The sequence below is a fragment of the Musa acuminata genome, chromosome BXJ1-11 (assembly GCF_036884655.1).
Source record: "Musa acuminata AAA Group cultivar baxijiao chromosome BXJ1-11, Cavendish_Baxijiao_AAA, whole genome shotgun sequence".
In the NCBI taxonomy this organism is placed as follows: Eukaryota; Viridiplantae; Streptophyta; class Magnoliopsida; order Zingiberales; family Musaceae; genus Musa; species Musa acuminata.
Genome location: NC_088337.1, coordinates 17,697,056 through 17,713,085, shown reverse-complemented (window position 1 = coordinate 17,713,085; position 16,030 = coordinate 17,697,056). Strand labels below are relative to the sequence as shown.

At 35.0% G+C, this 16,030-nt stretch overlaps 1 protein-coding gene across 4 annotated transcripts in view; it reads left to right on the top strand.

Annotated features, from left to right (window-relative positions):
- Positions 1-921: 921 nt before the first annotated feature.
- The window catches only part of LOC135597226 (putative MO25-like protein At5g47540), a 34,530-nt gene continuing 19,421 nt past the window's right edge, over positions 922-16,030 (top strand). For 3 of the 4 annotated variants that reach the window (XM_065089895.1, XM_065089896.1, XM_065089894.1), the window contains exons 1-5: positions 922-1,261; positions 2,870-3,031; positions 3,212-3,330; positions 5,798-5,872; positions 7,959-8,052. In XM_065089895.1, the coding sequence (XP_064945967.1) occupies positions 1,142-1,261; positions 2,870-3,031; positions 3,212-3,330; positions 5,798-5,872; positions 7,959-8,052 (570 nt within the window). In that variant the 5' untranslated portion in view covers positions 922-1,141. Of the gene's footprint in view, positions 1,262-2,869; positions 3,032-3,211; positions 3,331-5,797; positions 5,873-7,958; positions 8,053-8,073; positions 12,807-16,030 lie in introns of those variants that run through there. The other variant, XM_065089897.1, reaches the window with a different exon arrangement.

Here is a 16,030-nt window from a genome sequence, read left to right as displayed (position 1 = left end):
GCGCAATTCCGCTCTTGGCCCGATGCCCGACGTCCGAAGCCTTCTGCCATCCAATATCCTAACATGACCTCCTCCGGCGCAACGTCAATTCTTCCTGCGTTAATTGTCTAATCCTGATCGAGTAGACCTGCATCACTCAAAATGCAGTTAAACATCTAAACACAATCAATTAGTTTCATCATCAAAATCCGAGATTCAACATATATATATATATATGTATATACAAATATATATATTTTTGTATATATATATATATATATTTGTATATATATATATATATATTTATATGTATGTACATTTATATGTGTATGTACATATACACATATATACATATATATTTGTATATATATTTGTATATATATATATGTGTATATATATATATATGTATATATATATATATACATACATATATATATATATAAATACATATATATATATATATACATACATATATACATATATGTATATACATACATATATATATATATGTATATATATATATACATATATATATATATGTATATATATATATACATATATATATATATGTATATATATATATATACATATATATATATATATACATATATATATATATATGTGTATGTATGTATATATTTGTATGTATTTATATTTATATATATATACATATATATATATATATATATATACATATACATATACATACACATACATATATATATACATATACTTACATATACATATACATATACATATACATATACATATTTATATACATATACAAATACATATACACATACATATACATATACATATACATATACATATACATATATATATATACATATACATATACATGTGTACATATACATATACATATATATATATATATATATATATATATATTTATATGTCCAAATTTAGCTAATTATTCTGGTTTTGTTGTTTTTTATGGACGTCGCTCTTCGTTGTTGTCGTTCGCCAGCGAAGGGAAGCCGCCGCCGATCGAGCACGCGGTCGACGCCTGCTGTCTCGAATCCCCCGTCGAACCCCAACGAGCCCTTACCCTAACCGTGGCGGCGGGGCCCTCCCTCGGGGGTGCCTCGCGATCTTGTGGTCCTACTTCATCCGGAGGCGTACGCGGCCGGCGGGGGGAAAGATGAAGGGCCTCTTCAAGTCGAAGCCGCGGACTCCCGCCGACGTCGTGCGGCAGACGCGGGACCTCCTTGTCTACTTCGATCTCGACCGGAACTCCCGCGACGCTAAGCGGGAGGAGAAGGTAAACATTGCTCTTCCTTCTTCTTCTTCTTGCGGGTTTGATGAATGAGCATGTTATTTCATATTCCTTTTTGTTTGGGAAGATTTGGATTAGGATTCCGTTTCTTGATTAAATGATGGTTTCCTTCTGTTGGCGATGGAAAATATAGGATCTTTAGCCATTTAAGTGGTAGAACTTGGGCATTCTTTGTTGAGTTCGATTTGTCTATTTTTGGTGGAGATGGATGTTCAGTATTTTGGTCTTTTAATCCTTTTTATGTGAGTGATTGCTTATTTTCATGTGGGAATTCCTCAATCTCTTTTCCCCTCTGTTATCTATTTGGAGAAACAGAAGATCGTAAAGCTGCCAGCTTGCGTTTTGTTTGTGAATAAGAATAAACCTCTGTTATAATAATTGTGCCATGAACAGGGAGGGCAAAAGTGGCCATCGTGGTGACCCATTTATTTGTTCTTGTGCACTTCTTGCCTTAACCATGCTGATACCCTTGTCGATGATCTTCGTCTACCTCGTGAAGTTTAAGTTTGTTAATTACCATTAATATGTTATGTTAAGCAGGATGATTGAAGTGGAGAGGAGCACTTGTTTTGTTGTTTGATTGCTTAGTCCCATAGATTATAAGAGATTTTCTAAGGCTCCTGTAAGGCTTGATGGGTTAGAGTCTTAGTTAAGAAGCAACATATCTAAAAATATTGTCATAAGTATGAGGATGGTAAGATGTTTTTTTATTTGTAAAGGGTAAGTGGCAAAGGCGGGATTCGAACCTAGGGCTTTGTGATAATGTGTCAAAGTCTTTAAAAGATAAGCTAGCTAGCACCTTTAGGATGTTATGTAGGGTTGTGAGGAAAAATAAGCAATATTTATTTTTGAGTAGTTAGGGTTTTAATGTATAAAGGATAAAATATGATGAAAGTTTTTGTTGAGAAAAGATAACATACAGTAGTAGGGACAAGATAATTATAAAGGTTGTTCAAATGAAACCTATAAATGTGTCATTTGGCAAGGTAAGATAATATACACCAATAGTGACAAGATAATTAGAGGTAGACCTAGGAATTTCTTTCTGAGAAAACATTAATTTAATGATTATTCAAAAGATCAATGACTGAGCAACCAATGTAAATAAATGGAAAAAGAGAGCAAATTTTGTAGCTTACAAATGGATCATATGATGGGTAGTTATCTGATGGTGGTAGGTTGACGACTAGTCTACTTCAAACATTTCATCTAAAAATGATTGGATAAACATGATTTAGAATTAATGGTAAATGATTACTTTTAAGTAATTATATAATGGAGTCTCCTACTTTCCTAAGCATTAGCTTTTGACAACAATCTCAAATACTCAATAAGCCCATTAATCATCATCATGCAATTAAAATTCATTCATCACTTAAGAAGAACTGGTTTTGGATAGTCAAGTTCGAGAATAATTAGTTAAAATATGATTTTTGCAGCTAGAGTTCCATTATTTGAACATTAAATTTATATATTTGCTTAAAAAATTAAAATTATGTTTGACCATTTAAAAGGCCCTCATCATCATTTCCTTCATGTTAAATTGTTAAGCATTTCTCTTTGATTTTATGTTTAACCCTCTTTTTTATTTAGATGGTGGATCTTTGCAAGAATATCCGGGAGTTGAAGTTTATTCTTTACGGAAACAATGAAGCAGAACCAGTCGCTGAAGCATGTTCACAACTGACTCAAGAGTTATTTAGAGAAAACACACTGCGTCTTTTAATTGTTTGTCTCCCAAAGTTAAACTTAGAAGTAAGTGTCACTTATCAGTTTTTATTATAATCTTTACAAACTTCCAAGGTTTATTCTGCAATTTGTATTTCACAAGCTTCTTAACAATTTTGTTTGTCTTCTGTTTTCATCCATTGATATTTTTTCAGTACGCTATCTTATAATTTGGTCATTGAGATTCAGTTTTGTAAAACTTTGCAGGCTCGTAAAGATGTTGCTCAAATTGTGGCAAATTTGCAAAGGCAACAAGTCCATTCACGATTAATTGCGTCTGATTATTTGGAAGCTAACAAGGATCTTTTGGACCTTTTGATCTCTGGGTGAGATTTAAGTCTAAAGTTACGTATGTAACACAATAATCTTTATATGCATATATTCTTGAGAACACTTACCATTCTTCTTTTGCTGTCAGAACTATTAGGAACTAGTCGGCACTAAGGGGGGGGGGGGAATTAGTGCAGCGGATAAAGTTATGTCGGTTCAAAAACTCGTTGCGATTAAACCCGTTTCAGAAGATGTTAACTTGAAAGCATACATAAGAGTGTAGTGGATGTAAAGTAAGTAAGGCAGTTTGCAGTTAAGGTAAATAGCAAAACAGAAATGCAAACTGAATTATAGTGGTTCGATCGTTGTGACCTACATCCACTCCACTGATTCCCCTTCTGTCAAGGCCACCGGCATCTACTAACGATCTTCCTTCAATGGGCGAAGATCAACCACCCTTACAACTCGATTCTCCTTTTGACAAGTTCAGGAGAGAACCTTTACAACCTCCTCTTACTCCTCTCTCAAACTACACTAACACTTAGAGCTTTGAGAGGAGTCCTCCCAAGATTACAACAGCGTTTTTCTACTTTTATAGCTCTCAAATCTTGTGTAGTTAACCAGGGATGAGAGGGGCATTTATAGGCTTCAAGTGGATTCAAACTTGAAACCTAAAAGTGTCTCATCCCGGGTTTCCCGGGTCCTGGCGGTACCACCGCCTGCAGCACTGACACTGGACGGTACTATCGCCTGACACTGACACTGGGCGGTATCACCGCCCAGTCTGAGGGTACAACCTCCTGACACAGTCTCGGAGACTGTGCCATGACGGTGCCACCTGTTGGGTCATTGTTTGGGCCTTTCACTTGGCCTAACACAGTCTATACATGGGCCCAATTGGCCCCTAATTGGGTTGGCCCAATTCCAATCCCAATTATGTGCTAACTACGAAATCTAAGGCATACACTAAGCAAATCCGGTCCGATTAGTCTAGGTTTCTTTCGGCGATCTTCCAGCGAACTTCCGATGATCTCTCGGCAATGTTCCAACAGACTCCCGGCAAGCTCCTGGACTTCACTCTTGGTGAGTTCCGACTAGCTTCTTCGGCAAGCTCCTGGTCTTCTTGGTCAATTCCGACAGAACTTCCGACGAACGTCCGGACTTCCGACGAACTCTCGAACTCCCAACGAAGACTCGTTCTTGACTCCGGGGCTTCTTTTTGTTTTATACCTTAATCACCATCGTAGTTAATAATGCACAAATAAAACCTACTTCGATCTAGACAATTATTACAAAGCTTGAATCATGTTGTCCGGTATGTCATTGGTTCATCGACGCTTCGTTCGATTCTTCGGCGCATCGTCCTCTCTTGTGGCCTATTGTCTAATCAGCCAGTTGACCTCCGCAACTCCGATTTCCTTGGCGTAATTTCCGCTCTTTTTGGCCCGATGTCCGAACTCATGGTCCGAAGCCTTCTGCCGATACGTCGATCGATCCTCCGGCTCAACGTCCAATCTTCTGACATGTTCCACTCTGGTCCAATATGATTCTTCCTGCTTTTAATTGTCTCTCCCTGATCGAAGCGTCGTGCGTCACTCAAAACACAGATTAAATCATAAACACTCTCAATTGGTTTCATCATCAAAATCCGAGATTCAACAAGAACTAGCTATGAACTTGTTCTTAAATATATGCTCCATATGTGTCCTTTTTTCCCTTGAGGGTTTTCGTATTTTTATATTTTGCAGCTGATGTTACTTTGGTTTGTTTACTGATTTATTTCTTGGAGAAACTCTTGGGTCCTTATGGTGATAATTTATGTATATGTAGGACAAATTATTAATTTAATGCAGTGAACTATATCTGTTCTTATACCTGTTATCATTGTGTAGTATCTTGTAATTTGCTGCATCATGTATAAACTATGTCTAGGAAACTTTATATTTATCTGTTAAATTCATCAATTTATATTTAATTGAACAATAGCGGCATCAACAGTACAACCAAATGAAAGATTTTTTGATTTCTGATTTGGACTTGGAAAAAAAAATTCGTCTGAGGATAAATAAATCTTCTTAAACTTATTCATTTGCAATAAGGATCTTATCCTGATCTAGTAGGGTACTCAATGTTTTTAATCTACAACATATAGATGATCACCAATTCTATAAATTGACAATCTATTGGGATAGACATTTGTAAGATTTGCCTATGTTAGTTGTGCAAAATTATTTTAGTTGTACGAAATTTGGAAGAAAAAAATTCAGTTGAGATGGAGTGGATGACTTGCATGAAATAAAGGGAAAAGAGAATACACCTGTAATGTTAAACATGAGTTGAAATTGGAAAAAAGATTTCAGATTTACAGCTTAAGTCAGCAGTTTCGTTTTCCAGTTTCCATATTTTTTGTTATTGGGTTTCATGTGTTGCTGACAAATTTGAGTTTGAGCTTTGTTTTTTCCTATGACAATCTATATGAATGGATTCATGTTATTCTTGGACATTGACATGTTGCTTATGTAGGTATGAAGACATGGACATTGCTTTACATTATGGACCCATGCTTAGAGAATGCATTCGACATCAGTGTATAGCAAGGTATTTGTCAGTGGCCTGATGTCTATGGCCTATTTTTCTGATGTGTAGAAGATTCAACATCTTAAAGTGATCAGTAGAGAAGTTTCCCTTATGCATATTGAAATGGTGTTGACATATTATGCTATCATAAAATGGATCTTAAGATGAATAGGCAGGGCACAGGGCTCCCACCGGTCCAGCATTTGGGGCATGGTATGATGGAAGGTATACAGTTTCGAATGATACCACCCGGTACGGGCAGTATGTACCGGTCCGATACTAAACCGGTATGTGGACAACTCGCTATCGGGCGGTATATATATATATATATATATATATATATATATATATAAAGACGATGTCATCTTGTTTTTCTACGATGTCGCCTTGCTTGGGGAGAAGAGAGGCGACGTCGCACATTTAAAAAAAAAAAAATATAAATATAAATATATAAATAAATAGATATATAAATAAAAGATTATATATATATATATATATATAGGCGACATCGCCGAGCCTGGGGAGAAGAGAGGCGACGTCGCTGAAGCAACGTTGCCGAATGCTAAACTCAACCATTATGCCATAACAATTGGATTTTGATTATATCAGTCAACATTCAGGTCAAATCAGCTTCCAATGGTCAATTTAACCATTGGGCCCTGTTTTGGCCTTTAAATCTTCCTCCCTCCTCCCTCTTTCACTCACTCTCATATTCACTCTCTTTCTCAATCTTTATTATTTTCTCCCTTGTTTAATCTTCATAATCAATAATTGTTGCAACCTCTTGATTTGGATAAAAGAAGGATTAAAACTTGGGATTGGGTGAACTTTCTCTCCATTTGAAGGTATTTGGCTTCTTTTTATGTTTTATTTATCATTTCACATAATTAGAGGAATATTAATGCATATTTAGGAAGATTAAGTGTGATTATGGCCATTTTATTCATTTATGCTTAGATAACCTAGAGTTTCATCCTTATAACCTGGAATTTTTGTTTGTTTATAAATTAGATATATTTTATTCTTATCTACGTATAATATACAAAGAAATTAGGAGAAAAACCTCTAAAATAGGATATTATAAATTTTGGTTCATGTTTTGTCCCTCTTTTCGAAATAACGATGCATACCGATCCGCCCAACGATCGATACGGCCGGTCGGGAAGAGATGGTGTTTCTTGGTTTGGGGAGGGTTAGTGTATGCAATTATAGTCCATGTGATATCATACACATACCTCTTTATATGTTGTTCTTCTTTATAAAAGACAATCTATGTTTGGCAATAAAAATAGTTTTTAAAGACATCTTTTTAGTTATGAAAATCAATTGTATCTTCAATAATATGGGATCTACTCTTAAGACTTTCTTTGGCCAAAAAAGAAATCCATTGAGTTCAAAATTTAGAACAACTTAGTGATACAATATGAGTCTCCCTATTTTTGTTAGTGATTTAAATTTTGAGAATGATTGACCCTTGATGCTGTTTGTTTCGGATGATCTCAAGCTTACGTTTTTCATTGTTACACATTGGTTAATTTGAGCTTTAGATTTTGGATTAATGTGCTCAAAAGCTTCATATTAATCAAAGCACTGAAAACCAGTTGGAAATTTATCTGATGCAAGGGAGATATTAAGTCTATTTGGGGGCTAAAAGGAGCAATTATGGACAGAATTACTTTGAATGTGCATTAAGCTTTTAAATGGAGAAACTTTTAAGGCTCTGTTTGCATGGGCAGGCCATCAGAATTCAGAAGTATGATTTCTTGTATGCATTCTGCCATATATCTGCAATTTTGTTGTTGCAGCTTTTCTTTTAAAAAAATCAATATGGTAAATCTGGACGATTGTTGATTCGTTATTTGTGTTTATAATGCAAATTGTTAGATCATTCTTAAGAATATTAGGAGTACATGCAGTAAACTTAGCAATGTGGTCCTTTGGACTATGGCAATTATTATCTGCTTCAACAATTTTTATCTTTATCTAATATGTTTGCTTCCAAGTTAATCTATTAATATAAAAATATATCACATCTTTTTAATTTAAGTTCTCTTAATAAGAAAATTTTCTGATCACATGGATAACATATAGTAAATCTCTGTTGCAGGTATGTTTTAGAGTCTGATCACGTGAAGAAGTTCTTTGAATATATTCAGCTTCCAAATTTTGACATAGCATCTGATGCCTATTCAACTTTTAAGGTCAAATTACTGATACAAGCTACTTAATTCTTTTTCTTACTTCTCCACAATTTTATGCTCACCAGTTAATTAAGCTAGAGTTTACATCTTTTGATTTTCTAACTAGTTTTGCTGTTGCACATTAACATAGTATCAAAAAAGTAGGAGGTACCTAGTGTACTCTTCATCTCCTGTAGTAAGTACTACTGTGAGTGGCTCAAAACTATTCTGTTTGCATTTTGAGCATACAGATTGGGACGGTTCTTTTAGCATAAGTTTTATGTTGGTAGATTTATGGATTACAAATGATTTGATTAGGTAATATACAAATTCCCATTTCTCACAAAACTCCCCGATTCAGGTTGGGCCTGGATCGATCATCAAAAAGTTTAAAGTAATAAAAAATTCCACAAAACAAAATAATGGATGTAATGTATAAAATTAGTAAGACCATGCATGCTCTTTTGAATTTTTGATACAATGTTTAAATAAAAAGTATAAATTAGCTTGTATTGAGAAATATACTGAGATATTAAAGAATTAAAGAGAAAATAAAATACTCATCTTTTTAAACATGATATAATAGATGAAAAAAAAGAACCTATGTTTTTAAGAAATTGAACTTTTTAATACCATTTGCATTCCTTTCAAATATTAAAATTTTTTTACATGAGAAATTTAATAAGTTGAAAGATAAACTTCCTTTTGCTGTAATGGAGAAGATATTCTGTGCTTTTTCTAGTTTCTAGTCTCAGTGTGATCTAACTATTCCCTTTCTGGTTATTTGAACTTTATCCTGTTTGCAAATTCTCATTTTTTTTGTCCTACATCCATTAGTTTCTTGCTGACCTATGACTCTCTTCGTCTTTTTCCATGAATCGTTCTTCTCTTCGTCTCCTTTAATCATTCTCAATATACATACTGGGGCTCTCATCATAATGGTCTGATCATGACATGAAATCCAACCACTACGTATCGTGCCCATTGATCAGATAGGGTTTGAATTAATCAAAATTATTGGTTAGTAGATTGATGACCTAGACCCAAATTTTTGCAGATCTAGTTAAAAGATTGCTATGCCTACATACTATACCAACGTTAAGGTGGCATGAGGTTTGCATGCATGCCATGCCCCTTGCATACCATGGTATATTCCTCAGGAGGGTCATGAAACTGAATGACACAAGATATACATATTACTACAGTATGTGTCAAGTTGTTCGGTACCATATGGGCGATATGGGGATGGGGCATTTACATAAATTTAAGTTGAATTTCTGGAATTTACCCTTTGGTATCTATTTGTCTCTAGATGCTCAATTTTGACTTTGCACAACCTTTTACAGAATTAAGTCAGTTGAGTGATAACTATTCAGTGATTAGCCTATGTTATAAGACTAATAGCAAAGTTGGATGAGAATCTATATTCATATGTGATAAGAGAGAATATTAGTGGTTTTATAGAGTTTATAATTGGTTCTTGAAAGAAGGTGATGGAACTCTATTGGGAATTTTCCATGTTTCACACGAGATTGATTTACGGGACATTATTGGAAGAGGGAGATATTTAAGCATAGCAATAATTTTGAAGTACAATGTGGCAAGTTGATGACTGTTTAGTTCTATGTTTTTAAGAATTCTCTGACTTGCATAGATTTTCACTTAACAATTGTAATTAAATTGAGAGTTTTCAGATATGGAAGTTAATACTAGGAATGAGATGCACTTGCCCTAGTTATTCAATTGATTTTTTTTTATTCATCTCTGTAGTTGAATACCTCATTCAAGAACTATTTTTCAGCCTACCTGTAGGAATCAATAGAAATCCACTTTAATTATTTGATTCCTCTTTACCTACAAAAACTCGTATTTGATAAATAATTTATTATTTTACTCTAAGCTCCAGTTTTTCTAGTGAAAACATATCACCCTAAGTAAATCATCTCATGGCTATTGAGGATGAATCAAATCATATGATTGTATTTCTTAATCTTTCTAACTTACTTTTATGGTATTAAGGTTGAAAGGTCTTTTATAACCGCTGATGAATGACGGTATTGATTCATGGGTTGGACTGGTACATACAAGTCAATGCCAATCTTGGAACTGCATCCACAATATTGTATTATACACTATGTGTCATTGATGCATCTTTGTGGTAACAATTGTTGCCTTATCCTCATTAAGAACACTTGTCCGAGGAGCCTTGTGAGACGAGTATGAATGTGACATGTATAGTTAGGGATGTTGGAATGCACTATAACTTTTGTTGCCATTATTGACTTGTTGATATGTATCATAAGAACGATTAAACTCAAAAAAGAATGAGCAACTATCACCAAACATCTAATGACCATAGGATCCTCCATAATATAAAGGCTATAAATACGATGAACTCTCATTAATGCCAACATCGTAAAGGTTCTATCGAATCCGCCCAAAGTCATTGACTACCTTTCCTTTTCTTTTATCCTTTTGACTATAAATGATATATGTGGATTCTTGAGCTATGATTTGAATTTTGGTTGACATGCATAGAGTGCTTCTCCTTTGTGTTGAATCTCGAATTTTGATGATAAAATCAATTGATGAAGTTATGAACTAATATGCGTTTAAGATAAGTGACGCAGGAAAAACTTTGATCGTGGACTTGAATCATGGAAGCAGAATCTAACGTTGTGTCGGAGAGCATCATGTCGGATGATTGGTCAACGTGCTAGAGGATAAACTTCGTGCCATGAGTTTGAGTATCGGGCTAGAAGAATCGGGTATTGCACTAAGATGATCGGGTGTTACGGGAAGTCAACATACCGATTGGGCAGTATGTCGAATGAGAGGATGAAGTGCCGAAGGATCAGACGAAGTGCCGGTTGTACTAATGACATACCGGACAACGTAGGCTTCATGATTATAATTAAGTCTTGGTCAAAGTTTAGAGTCTAATTGAGTCGGTTTTGGGGTGTAACCATGCCAACTCAATTAGGGGCCCATTGGGCCTGAGTTTGGATTGTTTTGGGCCAAGTAGAAGGCCTATTCAATAACAAGGTTAGGTAGAATCACCTATGAGCTGGAAAAGTCGAGGGCACACTTTTCCAAGCTGTTAGGCGATGGTATCGCCAGACTTAGCGGTGGTACTGCCTAGTGTCAGTGTGTCAGGCGGTGGTACTACCCAGCACAGGCGATGGTACCGCCTAGTGGCAATGCTACAGACGGTGGTACTGCCCAGCATAGGCGATGGTACTGCTAGGACTCGGAAAACTCGAGATGAGACCTTTTTTGGCTCTATTTTTGAAACCATTTGGGGTCTATAAATACTCCAGTTATTTCTGCTTGGGAGAGCACGAAATTGAGTTGAAAGGGGGGAAAGAATACTTGAGAAAAATTGAAAATTCTCTTAGGATTTAGAGTCTATTTCTCCTAGAGTTAGAAATTTTCTAACGGAGGAGTGAGGTCTAAAAGAGAGGTGGAAAGGTTCTCTCCTGAGCCTGTGAAAAGGAGAAAGAGTTGTAAGAGGGTAGTTGATCTTCGCCCGTTGAAAGAAGATCGGTAGTGAATGCCGGTGGCCTCGACGAAAGAGGAATCGGGAGTGAACGTAGGTCACGACGACTGAACCACTATAAATCTGGTTTGCATTTACTTTATGCTTTTCATTTACATTGCAAATTGATTTCTTACTTTCACTATGCTTACAAACGTGTTTTCAAGTTAACATCTTTCCGATATGGGCTTTATCTAACAAAGTTTTCGAATCGACGTAATTTTACGAAAGCACTAATTCACCCCCCTCTTTTAGTGTCGATTTCAGTCCTAACGGTTGGTATCATAGCCAAGTTTTTCTTAATTGATTTAACACCCAAGAGAATGGCTTTTACTGGCAATCTAGAGGGTCACTCTATCATTCGTCCTCCTATGTTCAATGGGACGGACTATACGTATTGACAAACACGAATAAGAGTTTTCTTGCTTTCTATGAATTTTAATTTATGGAATATCGTTGAAAATAATTTTTAAAAGTCTTTTAAACCAATGAATGAATGAAATGATTTGGAGAAGAAAATTTTTTCTTTAAATACTAGAGATATGAACGCTCTATTTTACGTTTTAGACAAAAATAAGTTTAATTGTATTTCTTTATGCGAAACTGCACATGAGATTTGATGCACACTAGAAGTAACTCATGAAGACATGAATAGAGTTAAAGAGTCTAAAATAAATCTTTTGATGCATAATTTTGAATTGTTTCGAATAAAGCCAAGTGAAATTATTGTTGACATTTACACCTATTTTACGGATGTCGTCAATAGTTTGAAAGCTCTTGGAAAATGGTTTTTTAATCTTGAACTTGTAAACAAGAATCTAAGATCTCTTCCAAAGAGTTGAGATCCAAAAGTAACGGTAATACAAGAAGCAAAGGATTGAACAACTTTCTGCTTGAAGAACTTATCGATTCTCTAATGACATATGAAATGATATATTTGGCACATGACGAACATGAGAACAATCTTCCAAAGAATATGAAGGATTTGACACTTAGAATAAAAAAAGATCACTCGAGTAAAAGCTCAAGTGATGATGACCTTGAACTCCTCACAAGAAACTTCAAAAAATTCATAAAACATGAACTTAAGAACAAAAACGAACTTAAAAATAAGAAGCTGCCAAAGAAGAAGAAAATACTTAAGGTGACTTGGGACGAATCGAGTACATCCAAAGACGAGGAGCAAACCAACAAAGGCGAGGTGGCGAACTACGTCTTAATGGCTCTCGATGACGAGGTAAATGACTTAACTGAAATGTATTTACCTTACAATGAATTATTTGATGCATTCAATAATTTGTATGATAAATTTAAATTAGTTGGTAAAAATTATAAATTACTAAAAAAGGATAATGTTTCTCTTTCTAATGAATTTGAAAAATTAAAAAAATGAGCATGATAATTGCATGTTAACTCTTGCACTAAATGTGAAGAATTAGATTCATGCAAAAAGAAAAAATTATTATTACAACAAACATTAGATAAATATAAAATTGGTAGTAAATCTTTAAACATTATTCTTACCGATAAGAGTCATGTTTATAAAAAGGAAGGAATTGGATTTGTAACACTCAACAAAACCCAACTATCTTCGTTAAAGGACCCATATTATATGTTTCTTATGAAAATAGATGTAATTTTTGTGGTAGATTGGTACATTATGCCTATAGATGTTCATTTAAAAGTATGACTCACATAAATTAGTTTGGGTTCCTAAAGGAACCATAAATGACCTTATATCAAAAAACAAGATAGGTAGATCTAAACATGAGGGATCCAAAGTCAAATGGGTACCTATGGCAAACCCACCTTTCTTGTATACAACTCTATAATCGAAAGCTATGAGCAAAAATGATAAATTGATATTGAATGCTCAAGGCTTATGACTAGAGATCTAACACACTTCACAAAGTTCAGTAGCCGAAACAAAATGATTTTGATTGAAAATGCTTTATGTTTAATAAAATCATTTTTGATGATTTAATGATTTAATTATACATGATGATATGAAGTAATAATGATATTTGTGATTTATGGCTTATTGATCTTGATGATTTTTATGATGAAATTTGTTTTTTCGGTTTTAAACGACGATGCATGTTTTTATTTGGCATAAACGATAAAGGCATGCTTGTGTGAAATAAATTACATAAATTGAAACACATAAAAGGGGAATGTATTTTTCTTGAAAATTTCTCTATCTCTATCTTATCGATTTTTCAATAAAAGATTGATAAATCTATTTATGTCATTTTGAATCTCTTGAAAATGATTTTGATGATTTGACGATTTAAATTTGAATGAGTTTTATCTATATCATGATCTTGAATTCTCGGAATCATAACTTGAGATTTTGATGATTGAAATATTGATGTAAATTTATCTTTGTTATTTATCTTTGTCATGATTTGAAAATTGATGTAAAGGGAAAAAAATTACAAAGGGGGAGAAGTTATGATGATGATATGAAATTATGCATGAAATACTTATGATGATAATGCATGGTAGGATGTAATGTACTTTGATATTTTGATACCATGATAATTTGTAATGGTTTGGAATTGTGTATGTTATATCTTGATGACTAGAAACTATGCTTAATTGATGATGCTCAATGTATGAAATTTTATATATGATGATGTGATTCATGATTAAAATCATTTCAACATGGATTAGAAGGTTATCATTTATTTGAATGATGCTTCATTTCAATTATGACATGTTGATAGGGGGAGTTTAGTTTAAACTTCGTCATTAATTTATTGTCATCATAAAAAAGGAGAAGATTGTTGAATCTTGTATTTTGATGATGAAATCAATTGATGAAATTATGAACTAATATGCGTTTAAGATAAGTGACGTAGGAAAAACTCTGATTGTGGACTTGAATCATGGAAGCAGAATCTAACGTTGGGTCGGAGAGCATCATGTTGGATGATTGGTTGACGTGCTGGAGGATAGATTTCGTGCCATAAGTTCGAGCATCGGGCCAGAAGAATCGGGCATTACACCAAGATGATCAGGTGTTGCGGGAAGTCAATATGTCGATCGAACAATACACCAAATGAGAGGACGATGTGCGGAAGGATCGGGCGAAGTGCTGGATGTACCAATGACATGCCGGACACGTAGGCTTTATGATTATAATTAAGTCTTGGTCGAAGTTTAGAGTCTAATTGAGTCGGTTTTGGGGTGTAACAATGTTAACTCAATTAGGGGTCCATTGGGCCTGAATTGGGGTTGTTTTGAGCCAAGTAGAAGGCCCATTCAATGACCCAAGGTTAGGTAGAACCACCTATGAGCTGGAAAAGTCAAGAGCATACTTTTCCAAGCTGTCAAGCGGTGGTACCGCCTAGTGGCAATGCTGTAGGTAGTGGTACAGCCCAACACAGGCAGTGGTACCGCAAGGACCCGGGAAACTCAGGATGAGACCTTTTTTGACTCCATTTTTGAAGCCATTTGGGGTCTATAAATACTCCAATTATTTCTGCTTGGGAGAGCATGAAATTGAGTAAAAAGAGGGGAAAGAATACTTGAGAAAAATTAGAAACTCTCTTAGGATTTAGAGTCTCTTCCTCCTAGAGTTAGAAGTTTTCTAAAGGAGGAGTGAGGTCTAAAAGAGAGGTGTTAAAGTTCTCTCCTGAGCTTGTGAAAAGGAGAAAGAGTTGTAAGAGGGTAGTTGATTTTCGCCCGTTGAAAGAAGATTTGTAGTGAACGCCGGTGGCCTCGGCAAAAGAGGAATCGAGAGTGGACGTAGGTCACGACGACCGAACCACTATAAATCTAGTTTGCATTTACTTTATGCTTTTCATTTACATTGTAAACTGATTTTTTACTTTCACTACGCTTACGAACGTGTTTTCACGTTAATATTTTTCCGATACAGGCTTTATCGAACAAAGTTTTCGAATCGACGTAATTTTACAAAAGCATTAATTCATCTCCACCTCTTAGTATCGATTTCGGTCCTAACACTTTGTCCATTCCCCACCTTATGGTTGCGTAGCCAGAACAATAAAATGGCCATCGTCGTTTCCAATATCAATCGAGGCATTGTTGTTGACATCGTAATTGTCTCTATAAACCTCACGAGGCATTGATTGTGCAGGAGAAGGTGTCTCATCGTTGGAGTACAATTGTTGCTCGCCAATTCTTTCTAAAGGATCAATTGATGCCACAACCTCTCACATATGTGATTGTTGGATGACATGAACCCTACTAGATTGACACCTTGATGTACAATCGACACGTCCTGACCGACCGTGCTCTTCCTCCTACTAGGATGATGTTCCTCTTCTTATATAGCTTCAGTGATGAAATGAGATATATGCGAGTGTCTCATATCTCATCAAGCGAAGGACCCCCTAGGTTTCCTGTTGCATCGACCCATTTCAACGTTGGTCGAAAATCTTCATTGTAGAACTTAATAGTCAAAAGGATTAATCTGTAGCTCCTTGGTTC